This window comes from Onychostoma macrolepis, chromosome 03, assembly GCF_012432095.1.
Source record: "Onychostoma macrolepis isolate SWU-2019 chromosome 03, ASM1243209v1, whole genome shotgun sequence".
Lineage (NCBI taxonomy): Eukaryota > Metazoa > Chordata > Actinopteri > Cypriniformes > Cyprinidae > Onychostoma > Onychostoma macrolepis.
Window position 1 is genome coordinate 34851996 of NC_081157.1, and position 23688 is coordinate 34875683.

Sequence of the window (23688 nt, forward strand, 5' to 3'; positions counted from 1 at the left end):
CCTTTAATAGTACATTAAATTTGTTCCGAAATGAATAACAATGTTTGTTCATTTGTTTAAACTGCATATTGTATGCAACAGTAATGTATTGTTTGAAAAGAAAGCCACAATAGTGGATAGCAAAAAAGATTTATTAATAGACACTGTAAATAGCAGTTCCATTCACTGATTTCATCCTTTCCCCTGACTTATTTTACATTTATACATTACATCAATCAAAACTTTTCCCTTCATATATATATACAATACAAGTATCTGGACAACATTTCAGTGAGCTGAAAGATGTTTTTCAACAGTTGTGGTTATTCCAGTAAAATGCATCTGATTTATAAATTTCTAGCTACCTGTGTGTGTGAGTATCTGAAAGATACAATTCTAGACAAAGGTAATAATATGAAAAAGCCACAGGATTTCCAAGATAAGTGTTAAGGGCAGTCCAGTTCTTTTAAACAGGCAGGTTTCGACAGATAACGGAGATGCGGCGATGACGAGCAACCTTCTGTCCTGAGAAAAAGGATTCTTCATCTTTCAGGATTTCATGGGTGAATTTAAACCGAGCATCATCCCTGTTGATAAGAACACGTTTTACAATTTAAATTTTGAATGTCATCTAAAATAAATGTTCGCATTTTGTAGAAAATATTCTTCTATTTTGTGAGATATCAAAAAAAAGAAAATTAAATATTCTGGGTATACACCTTAATATATAAAGTGAGCGCCGACTCAGAAGCATGTCCACCCAATCTGTGGATTTGTTTTCTGGGACCAATCGCATAACACTATCGGACAACAGGCTCAGTCCTGCAATAGTGCTTCCACAGAACTGACAAGAGAGAACATTGATAATGTACAAATGACCGTGTTAAGTGTGGAGAACATCAATATTGTACAATTAACAGAGGCAGACCTTCACACTGTCAATATGGGGTTTGATATAGCCCTCTTTGTCCAGGTCCAGAACATGAATTGGCCCAAGCAGTGGACTGCCTTCAGGAAATGCAACTGCTCTCACCCGCCTTAAGATACTTTCAGACGTAACTCCCCACTGCAGGCGCTCTGTCTCTCTGTAGCCGTGAATAGCCTGAGTGGTGAAAGAGAAATTTACCAAATAATTGGAAAATGGGGCAAAGGTAATTAATAGCCAGTGGCCAATAAGTAACTAGAAATATGTTTACAACCTTATTTAGTTATAACAACAGTGTTGGTTTTTATTAAAAAGTGGAGAACAACTGCAGTCAAGATTAGTAGTAATTTAAGTTTAGTTTTGTTTAATGTAAACGTAGACTGTAGATTAATCTTTAATTTCAATGGGAATTGTTTTAGTTTTACTTTAGGTTCATGTGTAATGGGACACATGAAACCCACTTAGTACTTCGTAATAAAACATAATGGCCCGGGTTTCACAGACAGGGATTAGACTAAACCAGGGTCAGGCCATAGTTCAATTAGGACATTTAAGTATTTTTTATTAACATGCCTTATGAAAAACATTACTGGTGTGCATCTTGAGACAAAACAAAGGCACTGATATATTTTATGATCTGTCCGTGCAAGTTTCTTTCAGTTGAAACAGCTCAGAATTACATTTTAGTCTAGGACTAGACTTAAGCCTTGTCTGTGAAACTGGGGGAATAAATTTGTCTATTTTATTATTTTTTTCTCTTACTGGACGGCATGAGCTCCACAAACGACAGCAGAACGACTGTTTCCAAGCAGGTTTCCCAAACACTTCCCTCTCTTTTGTTGTTCCGACAAAGTAGCCCCGCCCAAAACTCATGGGATTGGAAGAGAGCCACATTTCTGATTGGTCAACATTTGTTTTTCTTTGTTATTTATCAGCAGCACGCCTTTTTCATTTATAGTAAGGTTAGTAGGAACGTTTTCAAGAAGGTTTTAGATCACTTGGAAAGTACAGGTAGGTCGGAACTAAACTCCAGAAACAGTGAATGTTTCAGAAACTACACATAAGCTACGACCATAAAAACGTTGAGTAGCAATCACAAACAACGGTCACAATATGAGTTTTGTAATGAAATGACGCTGGATGGCAGTGTTTACACACTTCTCCATGGTACTTACATCGTCCCAGTGGTCAAACTCATATCGCTTTTTTCTAAGTCCTGTCTCTACTTCTTTGAAAAGGGCATTCTCCTCTTCCTCGCTGATGAAATTCTGTCTAACTTCAACATGCCCGCGCACTACGGATAAAATTTCCTGAGACGATCCGTACAACCATTTACACTCCTCTTTACTCTCGGGGCCTTTTCGTAAAGCCGAGCTCTCCGATAAAAACCTACACAATAAGGGATTTTGGAAAGACTTCGAAACTCTAATTAGTAGTGTCATTCTGTCGAGGACATACGATAGCACTTAAATATCCACAATATTCAGCGTACTAGTGTCACTACTGTCATTGACTGGACGCCATTTTTAATTCGCTAAGAATTCTGGGACTTGAAGTATTTGAGTCAAATCGCTTCAGCCAAGCAGTGGTCTAGCATTATATCAAAGACTAAAAGGAGCTTTGATTATATTCAGTTCTCAACGATAAAATACAGTTTCATTGGAAATTGTGAGTGCAAGCAGCAATAGTGATGAAATAAATAACAATGCAAAATTTAGCTGCAGTTTACAAGAAAATTATTTAAATTAAATTAAATTAATAAAAATAGTTTAATTGTAGAACCGTGTTATTTATTTATATCGCAAACGGTGATGCATTCAGATACAAATACAGGTAAACGAGCTTCATTTGAGCTCCGTTGTTTCCAGTGAGTATTCTACATTTCTACTTTTGTGATGATAAATTATATTTAGGCTAATTGCAATTCCGCTTTTCAACACTAGAGAGCACCACATGACTATCTTGCTTTTATAGAGGAAGATAAAAAATAAAAACCTTTATTTCTGGAGGCATCCTTTTCTGATTTCCTCCTAACATAAGCACGTTAAATATCAGATTTATTTTTATTTTCTGTTTCTTCCTATTTTGCCCCTTGGGTGAAATTTCACGTTTTATATATATAAAGTAACCAACCTCAATTTCTATTGGCATGTTTTTGTTAAATGTGAAAAAGCTCTCGCTTCCCTCCCCCTACTGGCTATTCAGTGTTTCTATGTTATATATTATAATCCTGACTTGTAACAATACAATCTAAACCCATCTCCAATGACTTTGCTTTTTTCAGACTATTATGTCACTGTTCTTTTAGATGTCTCTCTCTCTGTCTCTTTCTCTCTCCACACACACACACACACACACACACACAAACCACATTGACTGGTTTCTCTCATCAATTAGCTCGCAAGACTGTAATGATGGTAATTATTTGTAATTGTAATGGTCAGGCAGTCCTGTTTGTGGCAGTAAGAGGGCATTAAACAGCCTGTAAGTAAGTGAGATTTACAGGCAGTAAGACGTTGAGTGCTGATACATGGCTCTGGGGAATGTGCAATATATCCACGGTGTAGCCAATACAGCAAAGATTAGAAGATTGCATAGCCTGAAATAACCCAGAACCTAGCCTCAGAATAGTTTATTCCTGTTTTTGTAGCAGATATGTACTGGTTTACATTACACATTAGCTCAGTATTTAATACATATTAGAGAGGGAATTCTCTTTCATTTCTTTACAAACTTTAAATCACTTTTAGAGGCAACTTCAGATGCAACCTATTTACAATCCGTTTTACATTAGAACACAATGAAAATATGATTTACCCTTTGAACAGCGCCATTTTCAGTAAAATGTGCTCATGAAGTGGTAAAAAGTAAAAGCAATTATTCCTGCATTAGCTCAAATAAACTGTTGAAAAACAAGTTTAAAAGTGTTTTATCTGCTGATTTTAAAAGAAATTGTGAAATTTAGCAATAACATAGTTCAAAACAGTGGAGACTGCAAAATATAATTGAGGCAACCATTTGTCAGTCAACTGACCAAAAAAGCCTCATTTGAAAGCAAATACAAGGGTCGCAAAGGGGTGGAACATTTCTGGAAACTTTCCAGAAGTTTCCGAAAATTCCCCAAATATTTGAAAATTTCCACCTTTTTGTAACCCTATAATTACAATTGATAACATTAGGGAACACAAATGTTAGCACAAGGTAAGCAATGCTTTACCATATTTTTGGTAATTTGGTATTTAAACTTACCCAACAAACAGAACCTCCATAGATTTACATTTTTAAAAAAAAGGGAAAATCTTGTCTGAAAAAAATAGTATACATCAGACGTTCTAAGGTAGGATTGTCAGCAACACTCTTTTAAGGCGGGGGTAAAGAAGGGACAGTTCACAAGGAGAAATCAACACTACAGCTGAACATTTTACATACACATGCAGACAAACACAGCTACATATTTTTCTCACTTCCTGAGAGGTCTGTCTGGCCGCCCTCCAAGCCTGTCATCCTGCAAGAGCATTTCTCAATGGGCTTCATGATTGACAGCAGCTGATCTAAAGAACACAGGAAATCGTTTAAGCCTCCAAGACTCAGACTGTTTGTCAAGCGACTATATATTGCTCAATTGATTGTAATGTAAATACAGGCTCATAAATGAGTTTGATTTCCTGGAGAAGTACAAGGCATGGAGAGGGCGCAGAAAGAGTTCTAAAGAATTTTTAGTTATACTGACTTGCATTGACAACATTTCTCAGAAGATCCACACAAGAATTAAAGTCATATAGATTGGAACAAGAATTTTCATTTTTGGGTGAACTATCCCTTTAAGCTGATGGGGATTACAGATGTAGCAGAAATGCTTGGATTTGAGCGGAAAAGAGGCATGGGAATCAAGTTAGGGAAGCAGAGCGAAAAGAAAGTACGACAGATGAGTGAAAGCATATTGTGATGACAGTTCTGTCCCTTTGTGAAAATGCTGGCCTACTTACTACTTAAGGATGTTTGGAGCAGTTTACAAGCACTTTGAGTCAATGTTCAAGTGCTGTAAGCAGATCAACAAAGACATTCCAAATTACTGTCCTTTTTGATCATTTTATGGTTTTTACTATTTATTTCATGCAACAGTGACACATTAATTGCACAATAGTTCAGATTGTGAAAATGTTATATTAACATGTTTATCCAGAAATGGTCTGTATGCTAGTCTCCTATTGGTGCAGTTAATGAGACTGCCTATATGTTAGTAGAAGGGTTAGAGGCACTGAAAAGAGTTGAATGGATGTTTTGTCAGGCATTGGGGCTTTTAATAATTCTACGCTGTTTAAAAATGTATTGTACCTACATCAGGCTCTTCCCCAAATAAAACACTCCGCTCAGAGGACGATGGCCCACTTTACGCTCTCCCACAGTCGCAGTATCACAGCTACATATTCATCTTTGTCTCTTACCTGTGCCAAAAAGTGTCTATTATTTGTGTTTTCATTTTAATTGTATAAAATATTAAGCATAAATGAGCCTCTAAAGAAGCCCATAAACACACAAAGCAATCTTGTGTTCAACTCTCTTATTTTCTCTAGTACATGTTTATTGCATCTGACACACTTACATTCAGAGGGGTGATATGTTGCGAATAGGGCCCATTCCACTGACCAGTAGGATTTATAACTGGAAGATAAGGTTAAATAAGGAGCAGAGAAACTGGTATACATGCTGTTTATGAATTATTCAAGTTTATGAGTCACTGAGTTTAGCTTCTGCTGCAAATACACAGCAGCATTACTTCAGAATTCTTGATCGGCCCTGTGTGCGTACGTTCGCATTTTTACCATCTCTTTATCACTATTATATGCAGTCACTGATTGCACACCTGCAAACTGATGCATTATGCTGTTTCCTTTGTTTTGCGAGATTTACATGTGACAGTTTTAGGGTCGCACTGAGCACTTGATTGAATTTTGATTAATTTGATGACAATTCTCACACCACGTTTTCTCTGAAGCTGAGCATCGCTGAGCCAAACTCGTCTGTCACAGGACAAATCACAGTCTTAAGAGACCAGAATTTACTCGTAACTCAATTTTGGCAAAATGTGCAGCTTGTTTTGCCTTTGCAGAGCAGTGTAGGGAGACATCTTATTGACTTCTCTCTTTCTTTGGCTGGCTGTGTGTTTTCTGTGTGCTGCTGTGTTAGATTAGTGTGGCATGCTTTAATAATGCACTAAGGGAGGGGTGTTTCTGCTTGGCAGCAGGAGAGAGGCTCTGGCATTCAAAAGCAATTGCCTTGTGAACCCCAACTGTGTGACAAGGCTGACACAACAGGACTAAAGCACACATCACAGCATACAGACCCACCGCTGAGACTGCATTCATAATCAATACTTAAACATGTACAATATACAGAAACTCTTCATTAAGAAGATTAGTGGTAGCACAATAATAACTTAATTTGATGAACACATACACTCTTTATACATTCATTATCTTCTAAATGGCCAAAAAATGTTCGCCGGTCCCAATAACGCTAAGCAAAACCCTTCATTTGTGTTGTCTAAATTTGAAATGTCTTTTAGCAATGTAATATCACAGCTGTGCAAAATTCTCGTACAGAGGCAGCTGTCAGGATGATGAGCAAGATTTGTCTTGATCAGGGTTTTTATGGGGTAGGAACCGCTAGACTGTGTAGGACAGTCACTAAATTGGCAGTTTTGTTTTTGAAAGATAATGAATTCTGGTTTGTTTTGTGTTTGTGGGTGTTCAATTACTTTACTGCAGAGATGTGTTCTTTATATAGCATTTAATTGGCATGTTTTGTTTTTTTCCCCCCTCTGTTCATAGTTTGATTAATGAATTTAGGCCACAGTTTAGAGCTCTGACTCACCAGTTCTCAATTTTGTTCACTTGGAATAATTGAAAGATAATTCTACAAATCATAAAACCAGCACATATAATTTGTCCACACATTGATCTGAAACAATAACTGTAGTCTAATACTTGGCTGGTATTAGTGGTAATTAGGCCTACTTCACAAAATTAGGTTAATAAATTGTTGCAAATAGCCTACACCACCACTCTTGTTTTATTTATTTGCAATGTAAGTTTATGTTATTTTAGAACCCAAACTGCCTTTACATGAAGCAAATGCTCTGCATGTTTTTTTTTTTTTTTTTTTTTTTATCATTATTTGTTTTATATTATATTTTTAATTTAGATCTGCAGTTATGGCTATGCAGTGTTTCAGAACCATGGACAGCTGCCTTCGCGGCTGTCATTAGATCGGTGCTGTTGCCTAACCGAGCTTACAGATCAAACTTTGTATTGGGGGTTTGAGGTTTCATTAATGCAACCGCCCAAACCAAAGGCTGAGGGTGGTTTAAATGGCACAAACGCCAAACATATTTATTTGTAATAGATTTAGGCTATTATTTACGTTTCAATTGTGTTTTAAATAGTGTTTCAATAACAACAAAAGTTATATTAAAAATACTCACTCAGAACGCTTATTTTTACTTTGCTCAAAAAAAACAACAACAAAAAACACTTTCGAACAGATTTCGCGTACGTTTTAGGACGTAATCATAGCAACTACGCTGCGGTGCTTTAAAGGGTAAATATATAGCTGCAATATCACTTCATTATAGATTTATAATCACAAACTTAAACAGGATGCAGCTCTAAAATTACTCGGATATTACCGATAAAAGCCATAATGTATGATGCAGTGTGTGCTCTCTACACTCAATTGACTGACTGTTCAGACAAAGGCTACAGGAGAAAGTCGCCTGTCAGCCGCTGTTGATCTGTTGACTGAAGCCTGGAGGCTTGGAGGCTGGTGCCTGTTTGAGCTCTTGACCCCCGGCTCTTCCGGGCTGACGCTAAACGCATCACATACGGTTGATCACACGCGTGCTGGTTCAGATAGTGAACAGCTTGCTGCACAAGATCAAGGGATGAGCAGAGATCCAGAGGACATTTTTTTCCCCTCAAGTTCACATAATTCTTTTCGCAGCAGTAGGCCTTGTGATATTGCGGTAGCCTATTTCTTCTATTTCTACAAAAAAAATAAATAAATAAATAAATTTCCCCCCCCATGCCATCTCCAGCTTAAACAGCTAACACGTGAATCATTACCTGTGTAATTAATTTCTATAAATCATTCTCCATCTTTAATTATTGCCTCTTTCTCAAGTATTGTAAATATGCATCTTTATTTATACAGCTGTATATAGAGTAAATAATGCACAAATCTGTACATAAATCTGCTGTTCATACACATTACTATTTATCGTTAAGTCTTACTATTTAAATGTTTTCCTGTTCTCATGACAGATGTGTATGTATGCATGTATGGAGCAGCTTAAAAAACACAACAAATTCCTCCTGTGTTTGCGCATACCTGGCGAATAAAGCTAATTCTGGTTCTGATTTGTTTCAGGGGGAGTTTTTAGGTGGGCAAGCAGGGATTTATAACTGATTAAAACGACACATGAGAGAGGCACTGTCCGCTGTATCACGACTGTGTCCACTTGTTTTAGACAGTGGGATGGGATGGGGCATTTAGGAGGACCAGTACTGTATATCCACCTCTGCTTGCTGCTTCCTGTGATATCGGATAGGTGGGCACTGTTAAGGTCGCGCGGGTCTATTGATTTTTGCCGCGTCCTAAAGCATATTGCTCTTGCTTCATTCACTCTCAAACCCGTTTTTCTAACACATCACATGGTCACATGGCTAATGTATTAAGCTGATCTAATGAAAGTACGTGAGTTAATGTTTCAGTTTGGCGCAGCAGAAATTGACTTTGGCGTGCATATGATATGCAATGGGTAGGATTAAGGGTGTGGGGTAGATGCGGATCAGGTGTACGCGAAAACTGTGTATTAAATGCACGCCAACAAATTGCGTATCATATGCATGCGAAAACTGCGTATCATATGCACGCCAAAATAAATTTTTGCTTACAGTAGCACGATTTTCTGTGTCTATTTGACATACTATTTAAACGCGTTTTTATGAGATCGGGCTCAATTTATAACCTATATTTAATGGTTGGCGTTTAATTATATGTAAAATCTCCACTGTGAATTTGTTAGCAACTTACTGTGTAGGTTTAAATTTAAATAGTAGTTGCTGTTGTTGTTGTTGTTGTTTTATTTTTTTACAATGTACAATTTTTGGTGCAATTCCCAATTCCATGCGTGAACCACATAGACCTACAGTTTGAACTAAAAAATATATACTGCCACCAAAATGCCATCCCCGCTTGATGCTTGTAACATAGTTACTGTATTTTTACGGCATTTTTCTGCAAGGTAGCTTAAACTTCACAGGTGCCATTTTTTTCACTATTGCTGAAAAAATGGGTGGGATGGAGGAGAGGGAGAGTTGTCAGCTGTACTGATGGGAAATCTCCCTCTATTAATTCCGAAATGTCTGCTTCTAAGAATAGCCTGTCGGTCCTCGCCCTGCGTGCCCTCGCAAAGCGGAGCCGTTCCCGAGAGACGCGCGTTTGAATGCGCAGCTGTCTCCCAGCGCTCACATCCCCACCACTGGCACAAACAGTCCATAACCTGACAACGCGCTGTCAGCTTGTTACGTTCCGTTATCTCTAAAACTGCACAACCCCTCAGTGTCGTATAAACAAGCCGACTGTATTTTCATGCGGCAAAGGCAGGTGAGCTGAGGCTGAGAGCGCATTCGGTGGAGACTCAACAGTCGGTACAGGTACAGACCGGAGTCAGAAGAATAAATTAGTCAGTGGGGTGCGTGCGCCGTGCGTCATGTGCTGCAAGAACTGGCCAGAGCGCTGAATTGATCAGTGGCTCATTATAGCTTAGCTTGCCAGCTGATCGGAGCTAACTGTTTCGTTCGGCTTGTGTTTCACAAGCTGATATCCTGCGAGCCCCCACCCCACACTCGTCCTCAACTGCCTCCTCCCCCTCTTTTTTTCCTCAGGGGCGCTTGACGGAGAGTAACGAGGCTAACAGACAGCTCAACATTGGCAGAAATAAGGAATAGAGCGATCCGAGTGTTCTCACGAACGGATTGCCCTCACACTCGGGGAAGATGAACAGATCCAACGCGGCCCAGAGCCCAGTGCAGGGGAACAGAAGCGGCTATGGGAACCCAGAGATGTCGCCGTTGTCCCCTCGCGATTGATGCTTCTACTTTCTGTCACTGAGTGTCCCTTCATTGGATTTTATGACGGTTGGATTGGCTCTTTTGCACTGAAATTCCAGTGATGGCTCTGGCGAAAAGGATGACACCTTACCAGTGAGCACAAAAACAAAAAAAAACAATCGATACTTGTGATGATGCCTGTGTCGTGAAGAAGAGGAAAACGGAATTAACATCGGATATCGCACATCTCTCCGTAGCTGAGATGCAAATACATGCGAGTAAACGTGAGCGCGAGGTGACCGAAGGCAGATTATAGCTACACCGTGCCAAATATTGCGGATGTTGCGAAATAAATAAATAATCAATTTTTGTCCTATTTTTCCCCCGTTTAAAATAGATATGGATACTGTAATCATCAGAATGTACAGTTAAAACTGCACTCAAACGATTGTTTTAAATGTTTCCATTTTTGTTCACTTGGTTAGCCATCACACCTAGGTCGTATAAATGATTGTAGCTGTGATTATTGCAACCTGAATTTTCAAGGAAAAGCGCGGATGAGAGACAGTTCTGGAAAATATGAGGATGGAGCCACAGAAAACGAGATATTTAGCCAAGAATTGCGTGGCCGTGGAAATATGTTGATTGTGGACATAAAATGAGGTGATGATGGACCATTTTGTTTGTTGAAGTGGGCAACAAACCTGTGAACTACAAAATATAAGGAACGCTTTTTTTGTTCGAATTTTTGTTTGTTTGGGTTTTTTTTTTTGTTCGTTTTCTTTTTCGTTTGCTTAAAATCTAACCATCAGCTCCTGGAGCGTAACATCGCATAGCCTATAAAAGCCATGAAGACAAATGTGTACTCCAGTTATACACGTATTAAGTTTTGAAGCAGATGGGATGTAATGTGGTGTGGTCGCGTTGAATATTCGCCCCCTTTTTTCCTGCTTCGTGAAGACTGGCATTTGGTGTCTATAGAATGGCTCGGTTCGGAGATGAGGTGCCGTCCAGGTATGGCGGAGGGCCGGGACACGCTCAAGGGGGCCCCGGCCGCGGCGGCAGCAGGCAGGGGGGCCCGCCAGGTGCCCCTCAGAGAGTGTACAAGCAGTCAATGGCCCAGCGAGCCAGAACTATGGCCCTGTACAACCCTATACCGGTGCGGCAAAACTGCTTCACTGTCAACCGATCTCTGTTCATCTTCAGTGAGGACAACTTCGTGAGAAAATACGCCAAAAAGATCACCGAATGGCCATATCCTTTTAAACCCCCTCAGTGAATACCCTGGGGCCTCCGATTGCAGGTAAAGTGCGCTTGAGTGTGGCATATGTAAGGTCACCTGAAAATGTCTTAAAACACGAATCACATTGCCGCTGGTTAAATGATAGCTATGAAGAAAAACACGAGCGAGCGAGCGCATGATTTGCTCGCAGATTTTTCATTAGAATATTTCCAGGTGTTTATTTGTCAAGTTATTTCGGTGGCAAGATGAATCGAGTCTATTTCTGGTGTGCGTGTGTGATCGGTGTGTTACGCACGGTAAGGGCGCGAGGTGAGCGGTGCTGTGTGACGGTAACGGGCGGCGCTGTGGCGCGCCGAGGCTTGCTGATGTCAGCATGTGCGGTCTCTCAGCTCGGTCTCATTCGAGAGAAAGCGATGGTGAAGAGGAGGTGAGGGGAGGGGGAAGCCACCATTTCCCATATTCTAAGAGCTCCTGGAGAATACTGGGTGTATAAGTGTACTTGCATTTTTCATAGTGCCTCGTGTTTAAAGACAAATGGGGTTTTGTATGGAGAGAATTGGAAATTGTTAAAACAGTATCACAAGGCCGCAGCAGGCAATCACAGCAGTGCTGATGTTCCATACAGTGTTATATTGTTTTTATACATCAGTTTACTAAACGTGATAACCAGGAACTTGCATTTGGCTAGTCGTCTCTATAGTTCATAGCAACAAAAAATTATGTTTTATTAACAAGGTTAGGGAGGAGCACGATCAGATAATCAACCAATGCAGCTCTTCTAGTTGATCGACTTAATTAGCATGACATATATACACTCAGTCAACTCACCCCTGTCCCATGACAGTTTTCCGGCATCCCCCCTCCACCCCAGCGCCTCACTCTTTAACTATTCTCATCACTAGGGATGGGTGGGGGGAGTTATCTGGGTTCGGGCTATATTCCGAGCTCGGAGCACTCCTTCAAGACAGCACACCAAATATGCTTAATATTTGCTAAATCCTATTATATGCAAGTACAAACTCGTGAATGTTTTAAAAAATCAAGCAGCACACAGACTGAAAGCTAATCTGGAATGGCATATGTGAGTGGAGTAGCTACTTCCAAAATCATTAATAAACTACATTTTATAAGTATGCATGTGTGTGTGGTATTGACATGTGACCTATGGCATCAGCCACATGTTCAGTATCATTTACGATTAGCCTATAACAACTTTTCTCCCATGGGTTTATGGGAAAGTAAGGTGCCTATTAAATAGATATATATTTTTTGCCTGTTGTTTTATGAATACTTGAAGTTGGGACATACTACTCATTTAACATATTTGTTTTCTTCTACTATATAGTAAGGCACTGTTGTATAAAAACTTGCATTTTAGGAATGCTTGATGTGTATGTAGGTGTAAGTTATTATGTGTGAGTTTTTATGAAACCCATTCATCTGGAAATAGGTACTGTTTTTTTTTTTTTTCAGTTTTATATTGTTTTTAAATGCATATTTATTTTTGAAAATGAAAAACCATGTGCATCCATTGAGCAAATCCATTAAATCATGTATGTATATTTTGATATGGTCCTTGACAGTTCAATGTAGCTTCCACTAAAGACTTTTCACCTTATTGTTAAAACAGATTGGATGCCTGATACCTTATCAATATAATGGTGGAACAACACAAGAAACAGCAGTGTTTTATTTAAACAAATCTTTAGCTACAGAAAAAAAAGCAGACTCCAGAAAAAGTTTACTCCCTGCCTTTTGTAATAGACCTCTTAGGATTTAAAATCATTAAATGTGCACAGCACTGCACCCACACACACGTCTCTTTTGACACTGTATTTTGATCTGCCAGAGCTTTCAGTGACCTTTAACCTTGGCCTGAAAGCCACTCTTTCTATAAACCTCATTCTTCTGATTTATCTCACGCAAACATGAGGCCTTGTGATCTGAGGTCCTTAACTTGGGGAATCTCTGCTTTATCAGAAGTGTTTGTAGATGCCTACAGTATAGCAGCCTTTTCGGTAGTTTTAGCTGACTGATTTGTATATTACAGACTGAATAAGAATTTATGAATTGCAGAAGTACGTAGTAGTGTGTCACATGTAGATTAGATGAAATTGTATGTATGAAATTGATGAAACTCAATTTATGGTTTCCAAACATTGCATCCTTTCTTTTACCTTCTCTACAGAGATAGTGAAAGTCTAAAAAGACATTTGATGCCTACATTGTCTCAGCCTCTCTACATTTATGGGCCATCTCTCTCTGCACTGTAAATGGTATGTAACCTTATAGCTGTGTTTTCTAATTTTAGTTTCATTGACGACTATGAAACTGCAGCCTATGTGGAGTGCAGATAATTATGCACATCTATCCAAAGGGACCTTAAATATATGCTCATTAACCGTATTTAGTCATGAAACATGTTTGTACCTTTGGTCTCATTGAATTAAGAGAAGCGCATGGATGTTTTCAACCACAAATGAGTTGACTGAATGTTCTGAACTCATAGTTAAACCATCAAGTCTTGTTTTCCACCAAAGAATGACAGATAGATAAGAAAGAGAAATTAATAATATAAAAGACACTATGCTATAAATAGATAAGTTGGAGGAGAAGGCGGAAAGAGTGGTTGAGTGGACACCAGAGGGAGACAGACTGATAGAAAGAAGTTGTCGTGAGTCGTGAGCCCTTGCAGTTTTCTTCCATGCGTAGAGGCAGTGATCTACATTCAATCTGCAGAATTTAAATTATTTATTCTCCCTTTCTTTCCCTTTCTCTCGCAATTCCTTCTCCTCATTTTCTCAGGCAAAACTAAGCATACAAGCAAACAATTTTTTTTTTGTCAGCGATGATCAATGCCTGCACTAGAATCAAGCTAGTTTTGTGTTAGCAGGTGCTGACGTATCCAGGTCTACCATTTGTGTTTCAGTGTTTCAAAGAATTATGGTATGTACACACAAACTCACACATTTTTTTGACATATCGAACCTCTTTTTTTCTTCATCACAAGCATGTTTTTTGCGCTCCCCTGTTCCGAGGTTCCTGTCAGGCTAAAAATAACAGTGGCGGACTGAAAGAGCAGTTCTCAATGGCATGTTCTCCTTCCCTCCCGCCTTTCTGCCTCCTTGGAGTCAGTCCTCTGTTGTATGCATACAGATGGGCCACAGACAGGCATCGCTGTCTAACTGCATACTCCAATGCCAGTTTGGAGGAGAAATGGAGACTGTAGTTTTCTAAGAGGTCTGCAGAGTGTCTTTAAGTTAGAAAAGAGAACAGGCTGTTTATGCCACTGAATCTGTACGTGGTGTTTTGCGTAAGCATGTCCGTATTATGCACTCAAATATTTTTCTTCTCTTGTCTATTCAGCAGAATCTGATCAATTATAAGCCTCGAATGTAAAGTGGTTATGTATTATGTGTAATGGCTGGATTATAGTATTAATATTTCTTGGATTTTCATGTTTACTCATTCTAACACTTTCTAATAACTTACTTACATCTGGTGTGTTTTGTATTTGCACAGATTGGCACTGATTGGATTGAAAAGTAAATGCAATGTGTTAGTTCAAACAAATCCAACTCCAAATGAATACTTTAAGTGTTATTTACAAGGTTTAAGGTGCCCAACTTGCAGTTGTGAAACACAAACTTGACATTGTTGTTCAGGTTTTTTTGTGTTGTACGTAAACTGCATACAGGGTTATTATAGTTAACTAAAGCCAAAACCATAATATATAAATTAAATAAATTAATAAATTAATAAAATTAATTAATTACTTATATAAATATATAAAATAATTAAAATAAAATAAAATGTTTTATATATGTAGCTGCCAAGGCAACATTTCTCATTTTCATTTAGTTTAACTTAATAAAATAACTAAAACTAAAATAAATTTAAAAATCATATAAACTATAGAGACATATTTAAAAGAAAATGTTAAAAACTAATAAAATAGCCAAGAAACGCAGCTTTAGTTATACATTTTTTATTTTATTTTACTAAGATTAGAATGTAAACGGTATGATTTAGGTAGCATTACAGTTTTTATTAATGTTTTAAATTTGTTTTTATTTATATCTTTTCTAAAATAACACTGACCGCACAAGCATTTATATATCTGGATATACACGTGTGATCTAATATTAAAGAGATTCTGAGAACTGAAGAAAAAAATCTTAAGAAAGGTACTCAAAAAAAGATTGGATGTCCGTGTGTAAATTAATTAGGATCGAAGCATAAATGCACACACCTAAATGCAAACATATCACAAGGCATACGGTTTTCAGTTAAACATTGATTTTTTTTCTTCTTTTTTTAATAACATACGTCACATAATTGGTTTAACACAGGCTTCAATGGACACTTCAGCTCTTCTTCTCCCCTGGTTCACAGCATCAAAACATGTTCCTATTTGTCTCAACAGTGGGTATGATGGGATATGACTGGATGATAGAATTGTCTCGTCATCTTAGATCCTCTCTTCCATTTGGGCAGCAGGGAGTTAAATGTGTCATCCTAGATTCATTCACACAACTGTCACTGTCTCTGTTTCTGCCACTCACTCCTCTTTCTCTCTGTTTATAGGCATGACTGTAAAAGATATAAATATTGGCAAAGGATTCAGATATTTGGCCTTAAAATCAACTAATCTCATACATCCATGAGACCATTTGGTCAAAAGTCACGGAAAACGCTGTCGGTTAATATATATATATATATATATATATATATATATATATATATATATATATATATATTTTGTGGTCCATATATATGTGACCCTGGACCACAAAACCAGCCTTAAGTCGCTGGGATATATTTGTAGCAATAGCCAAAAATACATTGTATGGGTCATAATTATCCATTTTTATTTTATGCCAAAAATCATTAGGATATTAAGTAAAGACCATGTTCCATGAAGACATTTTGGACAACTTTAAAGGCAATTTTCTCAATATTTAGATTTTTTTGCACCCTCAGATTCCAGATATTCAAATAGTTGTATCTCAACCAAATATTGTCAGATCCTAACAAACTATACATCAATGAAAAACTTATGTATTCAGCTTTCGGATGGTGTATAAATCTCAATTTTGAAAAATTGACACTTAAGACTGGTTTTGTGGCTCAGGGTCACATATATATTTATATAAGGCGGGAATGTGTATTGAAAAGGTGTGCAACAGCATTTCTGAAAATGAAAGTGTCACATGGCATTCAAGTCACGTTTTAGCATGAGACCTGTTTGCAAATTATAAGAGCACCAGTCTTGTTGTTTCAGCGAAGCCATGTGTGTATATGTGCATGTTTGTGTTTGCCTTCCAGGCCTAATCTGGTAGTTTCATACCTCCTAATGTCCGGGCCTAAATGAGTGTAGTCATCCGTAATGTTTCAGCCCCACGCTGCTCAGCTGCTGCCGCAGACGAGGCCACAAAACCCGTCGTTAACACACTCTCACTCGTCCACACTCACACTCACAAGGTTGCAAGCTAGAGAAATCTGGATCTCTTTACCTGTCTGCTTTTACTTATCCTCAGTGTTGTGTAAGGACTGAGGTATTTGAACTTCAGAAAGTATAAAAAATGGTCCATATTTCTGAAGTCATATGATACCTTTGTTTGAGGAACAGACCATTTGTACTATTTTTTTTTTTTTTTTTTTAATAATACTTAAATTGAAGACTTGAAATCTCCAATCCCAATGCATGGAAAAGAGCAACCAGTAAAAACAGAAGAAAGTCGGGCATACCGGTCTGGAATGACATGACAGATATATATTTTTTTCTTTCCCTTTGATGAATTTTTCAAAATGACGTTTGTCTCTGTGTTGATATGTACAGTATGTCCTTGTACAATGTAGCAGAGGTGTAATAGTCAGTTGTTTTATTGGCATTGCTTGCATCTTAGGCTAGCATTGCACTTCACTACCCGCTCATGTTTTTCCTCTTTCTCTCTGGTTCTGTATCTTGTGTTCTAGTAGTGAATTATTCATTTCTGTGGCTGGGTGGTATGTGTGTGTGATGCTGACTTGGGAGAAATCTATTTTGGGTGCAGAGTGAGGAAAAAAGATGTGGTGGCTTGAATTTTCATGCTGGTGCTCGTGTCACGTGCTGCTACTGCTAATGCTGTTGCCACTGCTACACACCTTTACCTACTACCTGCTCTCTAACAGATACACACAAACATATTACTGATACCAACACCATGCTGCTGTTTTACAACCCGAATTCCAGAAATATTGGGACGTTTTTTTTTATTTTATTAAAGTGATGGCTAAAAGAATGTCAAATCACATGAGCCAATATTTTATTCACAACAGAACATAGATAACATAACAAATGTTTAAACTGAGAAATTTTTACATTTTATGCACAAAATGAGCTCATTACAAAAATATGATGCCTGCTACAGGTCTACCATGTTTACCATGGTGTAGCATCTTCTCCTCTTTTCAAAACAGTTTGAAGACGTCTGGGCATCGAGGTTATGGGTTTCTGGTGTTTTGGTGTTGGAATTTGGTTCCATTCTTGCCTGAAATAGGTTTCCAGCTGCTGAAGAGTTTGTGGTCGTCTTTCATGTACTTTTCATTTAATGATGCACCAAATGTTCTCTATAGGTGAAAGATCTAGACTGCAGGCCAATTCAGCACCCGGGCTCTTCTACTACAAAGCCATGCTGTTGCCCATACCGTATGCACTTATGCACCCCATACCAGGGTTGTTCCGATTTCGATACTAGTATCGGAAATTCCACCAATACCACAAAAAATTCTGGCATCGGTATCGGCGACCCACTGCGCCATGTGACGTCGGAGTGACATCTTTTCCATGTTATTTTTGGACGTCCAATTTAGGTCCACTGAAGGGGTTGTTTTGTAACGCCAGGCGACGTCTTTTTTCGACGTCTACAGCACGTCATATATTGACGTCCGTGGGACTTCCGTGTAAGGGCTATTTATAGTCCAAATGTGGTCGTTTGTGGACGTCTTTTCAACGTCAAATTTAGACTTATTTTATATATAATTTTTACTTAACTTCTATAACTGTAGTCCTATGTTTTGTTTGGCTCAGCAGCTAGATTCAACAGGAAAATGTAAAAAAAACAAAAAAAACATGGCCTATTCGGCATACACATAATAAATCGTGACTGTTTATTAAAAAAAAATCTGTATTCATATGTATCAATCATGTTGATAACAACAATGTTGATATTTGTAAATAAAAAAAAATATTACATACAATCATGTAAATTTCCTGCACCTAGACGTCCAAAAAAATACCCAGTTCAAAGGTCAAATGTCGAACGTCAATCTGACGTCAAATTTGGGTCATGGTGACAATAATACAAAACTGGTTTACACCGCACATGTGTGGAAAAACATATTGGATCCGTAGTCTCCTGCACATAGTGGCTTGTGAATGTACAACAGCACGAATCAATGGGGCCAAGCCTTCTACCATCGATGCTTGGCAGTGCTTTCTTTTTGATATACGTGACTGTATAAAGGAGTGACTTTTGTGTTTTTCTTGCCTTTCCCTCTTTCCCTCCCTTTGATTGGACTTTGAGATATTGAGTATGTGTCTGTTGTTGTTTTTATTTTATTTATTTATTTTTTTTATTTATTTATTTTTTTTGGATGTTATGTATAAAAAATAAATAAAAATGTTGATAACAAAAAAAAAAAAAAAAAATTTGGGTCATGGTTAGACGTCCAAATAGAGGACCTAGTTTGGACGTCGAATAGATGTCCAGAATTGGTCATGGACCGACGGACCCAATATAGACATCCAATGTCCGACGTCCAATGTTTAGTGGGGAGTACTTGAACCCATGAACCGATCCGATACCATTTTCTTAAACAAGACCTATAGTTATGCGTGCTAGCTTTGCTTAACGCTGCAAATCGGAAATCGGAAATCAATTCTTCTTCGCCACAAGCAACCACTAGTTAGAACAGCGAAGACGAAATACAAACATGCTAGCACATTGCCAGTGAATCACTCGCATATGCGACTAAATTTTCACCCTGGGCGACTAAATGATGTCTAATATTAGCCACTGGCTAATAAATTCTCAGATTTTACTTGCCAGTGTGTGAGTTGGAGCGCATATCACTCGCCGAACACACTGACTGAGCGCTTCAGAGTTCGCTCTCCGTCAAGCGATCTGTGCAATTTTTCAGTTCATCTGAATGGAAGCGGAGCACACCTGCACGACTCGCCACACACAAAGAGAGAGAGAGTGTAGCGTGTCAATTCTGCATGGTATGTAAACGATATTCTTTGTTGTATTTTCTTGTAAAAATAACGGAGTTCCTTTGGAATTCTTCAGCTTTTAAGAACTACCGAGTTCTCTGGTAGTAGGCGGAGCTAATGCGCAAACGTCGTCCCTGTTTTGATTTCAGCAAATCAGTTCGAGCCAATGCAGACAACTTGATTAATATTCATGAATCCAGCAGCTCGTTAATCCTTAGTGCGTTTTATATTGTTCTTAGTAGAATTCATATTATGATTATTATCTTATCAGTATTATTGATAGTTTTTTTTTTCTCCATTTTTTTTTTTTACAAAAACACTGAATGACCAAAAAAGCACCACCACCAGTCCTAATTTCACTTAAAATGGCTAATATGCATTCATACATGGTTACCAAGTTTTAATTCTAATTACTAAAGTTCTATCATTAATATACTTGATTATCATAATATATTTATAATGCTTGACTGACTGTTGTTAAAAGTGTACTTTTAGATATTTAAAAAGCTGTGCAATTTTCCAAACATTATATATTATATTTTTTTGTTTACTTGCCAGACTCTCTCTCTCTCTCTATATATATATGTATGTGTGTGTATATATATATATATATATATATATATATATATATATATGGTGAAGCACACCATAAAATAATTGTATCAATTTATACAGGGCTAGTAGTACACATGCACATGTACAAGATTGTCACATGTTTAAAACAAATTGTATTATGCACTTTCTCCGCAGCAGTTCAGTCTCTGTTCTCCCTAGATATTTTTTCAGATGCGCTCGTATCAAACTACTGTATATCGATATTAACGGTAGGGTACAATGGGGCTAAAGGCCCCCCTTAAGAAAAAATGTGCTATTCACTGCACCTAAAATGTATAATTGCAGAAAAAAAAAAAAAAAAAAAGTTGTATTGAACATTAATGGAGCAACAGATTTTGTGTGAAAATAAATCATTCAAGTTGTTTATTTTGTTTAAAAATCTTATAAATGTATGAGGTGGCAAGGGGGGCCTTTTACTCCACACACGGGGTAAAAGGAACACGGTATTGATACAAATACTTCAGCTAAAATAACGTTATTTTAGTAGTTAAAGTTAATACTTGTTCAAAACAATCACTTAAGCAAAGTTTGTACTATTTTCTGCTTATTTCGAAAAATAAAATAATTAATTTTTGTTCAATAAATATACTGTCATTAAAATATGTTAATATAAAAAATATATTTTTAAATACAGAAACAAAATCATTTTAATAAGTAAAGATTCTGAAAGTATTGAAGAAGATCCAATAATAATTGAATATATATTTACAGTAGTAACACCAAATTATATTTTATTATATGATATGATTAATATCATGGTTTTAAATATGATGGTTTCATTCTAAACATGGTGATTATCTCTAATATGGACACCCAACATAATATATGATATTTACCATCTGAAACTAACAATGTCATTAGATTCAAATGGAAAAGTCAGCAATCTATTAATTATCACGTTAATTACTGTGTGCCTTTTGCCCCAACTGCGGGGGCGCTTTTTACCCCAAATACCATACTTTTACATATTCTTTCGTTATTTAAAAACTGTTTAGAACACTTTTCCACTTTGAAACAGTCCATTTTAAATGAGCCTTGGCCCACAGGACACGACGGCGCTTCTGGACCATGTCCACATATGGCTTCCTTTTTGCCTTTAGTTGGCATCTGCAGATGGCACGGCGGATTGTGTTTACCGACAGTGGTTTCTGGAAGTATTCCTGGGCCCATTTAGTAATGTCAATGACAGAATCATGCCGATGAGTGATGCAGTGTCGTCTGAGGGCCAGAAAACCACGGGCATCCAACAAAGGTCTTCAGGCTTGTCCCTTACGCACAGAGATTTCTCCAGTTTCTCTGAATCTTTTGATGATGTTATGCACTGTAGATGATGAGATTTGCAAAGCCTTTGCAATTTGACGTTGAGGAACGTTGTTTTTAAAGTATTCCACACTCTTTTTACGCACTCTTTCACAGATTGGAGAGCCTCTGCCCATCTTTGCTTCTGAAAGACTCTGCCTCTCTAAGATATACCTTTTATAGCTAATTGTTACAGACCTGGGCCCGTATTCATGAAAAATCTTAGTGCTAAGAGTTACTCCTAGTAACAATATTCTAAGAAAATTCTTAGAAATGTGGGTGTTTCCTCTTAAAATTAAAGAAAAGATTTTAGTAAAGAAAAAAGTAATTCAGAAAGCATCTTAACCCTTAAAAGAGGTCTTAAGGTCCAAAATTGTTAGGAGTACGAACAAGGACTTTTAAGAGGCTTAAGAGTTTCTTAGCAGTGGAGAAAATGGACGAAACATGAAGAGGGAGTAGAAATGTGTTGCACACAATGCATGACAGTGAATTAATAAGATGCTACATATTAGATCGCGCAGGAATCATGTTTGTGACCGATCTTATTAGAGACACGCTAACATCTCCGACACTGCGCAGAAATGCCATAGCGCCAGAAATGGACGTAATCACTACATTAACTACATTAGCATATTTGGCAACTGGAAAAATGCAGCAGCGATGATTTGAGTCTGTTACAGCACTTTCAGAACCTCATTATGTCGCTGTTCATTTCCTATAAAATATGTTAAGTATGACAGCATGGTAAATAAAAAATAAAGAATATACATATATAATGTGTGTGTGTGTGTGTGTGATAGAGAGAGAGAGTACGGTAAAACAGGAAAAATTACGCCTGTAATTTCAAAGTGAAGGCTTATAATAAACCCTACTCTTAAAAGCACTCTTTTGTTTCCTTCTTGGACAACTAACCAATCAGAGTCTTCAAAAGACTGTGTCATCGCTAGCAACAGGGTCAGCCCCACCTCCTCACTAAGATAAAAGTTTTTGCGTTTTCCTCGCTCAGAGTTACTCTCAGATTGGTCCTGAATCACTTTTAAGCTAAGACTCCTAGTTAGAATTTTTTAAGCTAAATTAGGAGCTCTCTAAAAGGATTCTTAGAATCTTTAAGAATACGGGCCCTGATGTTAATTAACTTAATTAGTTGCTAGATGTTCTCCCAACTGAATCTTTTCTTGCTTTTTCAGCCCTTTGTTGCCCCCGTGCCAACTTTTTTGAGACCTGTAGCAGGCATCAAATTTGAAATGAGCTAATTTAGATAAAAGTGTAAAATTTCTCCATTTAAACATTTGTTATGTTCTCTATGTTCTATTGTGAATAAAACATTGGCTCATGTGATTTGAAAGTATTTTAGTTTTCATTTTATTCAAATTTTAAAAACGTCCCAACATTTCCGGAATTTCGGTTGTATTACAATTTAAAGTAATGGCTTTCTTTTTTAATATATCTTAAAGTTTAATTCCTCTGAATTTTCAGCATCATTGCTCCAGTCTTCAGTGTCACATTATCTATCAGAAATCATTCTAATATGATGATTTTCTGCTCAAGAAACATATTTATTAATATTATTACTGTTGAAAACAGTTTTGCTGCTCAATATTTTTGTGGAAACAGTGATCTTTTTTTTTTTTTTTTGTTCAGGGTTCTTTGATGAATAGAAAGTTTAAAAGAACATTGGATGGTAGTGTATGTATTATATGTAATTATTGCGTAATTCTCTCTCTCTCATAAATTAACATGCTTGAGTGATTATAAGTAGGCTAAAACAGGAATTAAGGGGAATGTTCCACCTAGTACTTTCTATAAAGTTAATTAGCCTTCTGCACTTTTCGTTTATGCTGCTTAAACACGCACACACACACAAATGATATCTATGTTAATCCTGTCCTAACAGAGTGATTTCTGAGCACTAAGGGTATATAAAGGGTAAATGAGTGATTAGAGTGAGGGAAAGAGATGGAAAGAGTGTTAGTGCTTGTAACTACAGACCTATCTTTTATAGCTGCATTAAGAGAGGGAAAAACACCGCTGTTTCTAGTTAATAAATTATTCAGGCTGCAGTGCCAGAATGCAAGAGATAGAATTAGAAAAGCAAACAGCCTGGGACCTTACAGCCAGATGAGGAAATCAATACATATTTACATTTCACTGGCTGGGCTTCTCGGGTCGCTCTGTAGAGCGCTTCGCCGTCTCCTACTGCTAATTACCACACCAGTGATTCTCACACACATACATTCACTGACTGACTGACTGACAT

The 23688-nt window shown here is 37.5% G+C and overlaps 2 protein-coding genes across 3 annotated transcripts in view; one reads left to right on the plus strand and one right to left on the minus strand.

Annotated features, from left to right (window-relative positions):
• Window positions 1-131: 131 nt before the first annotated feature.
• alkbh7 (alkB homolog 7) lies at window positions 132-2449 on the minus strand. 2 transcript variants are annotated; one of them, XM_058770191.1, is made up of 4 exons: window positions 1667-2048; window positions 908-1081; window positions 699-823; window positions 132-566 (listed from the first exon to the last, which is right to left on the minus strand). In XM_058770191.1, the coding sequence occupies exons 1-4, from the start codon at window positions 1796-1798 to the stop codon at window positions 446-448; spliced, it is 552 nt and encodes a 183-aa protein (XP_058626174.1). In that variant the 5' UTR covers window positions 1799-2048; the 3' UTR covers window positions 132-445. The 2 variants fall into 2 exon arrangements, with proteins under 2 accessions (XP_058626174.1, XP_058626173.1); XM_058770190.1 differs by lacking the exon at window positions 1667-2048 and adding an exon at window positions 2080-2449 and having other exon boundaries at window positions 150-566.
• Window positions 2450-9720: 7271 nt separating this feature from the next.
• cacna1aa (calcium channel, voltage-dependent, P/Q type, alpha 1A subunit, a) overlaps window positions 9721-23688 on the plus strand; it is a 116367-nt gene continuing 102399 nt past the window's right edge. The window contains 1 exon segment of the mRNA XM_058771799.1: window positions 9721-11270. Coding sequence (XP_058627782.1) covers window positions 11000-11270 — 271 coding nt within the window. The 5' untranslated portion in view covers window positions 9721-10999.

Excerpts from the sequence above, each read along its gene's own strand:
- alkbh7 (XM_058770190.1), bottom strand. The coding sequence starts at position 2,346 with ATGACACTACTAATTAGAGTTTCGAAGTCTTTCCAAAATCCCTTATTG. Across the intron at positions 824-907 it reads CCCATATTGACAGTGTGAAG|TTCTGTGGAAGCACTATTGC; the intron begins GTCTGCCTCTGT and ends CTCTCTTGTCAG. Across the intron at positions 567-698 it reads CGCTCACTTTATATATTAAG|GGATGATGCTCGGTTTAAAT; the intron begins GTGTATACCCAG and ends TCTTATCAACAG.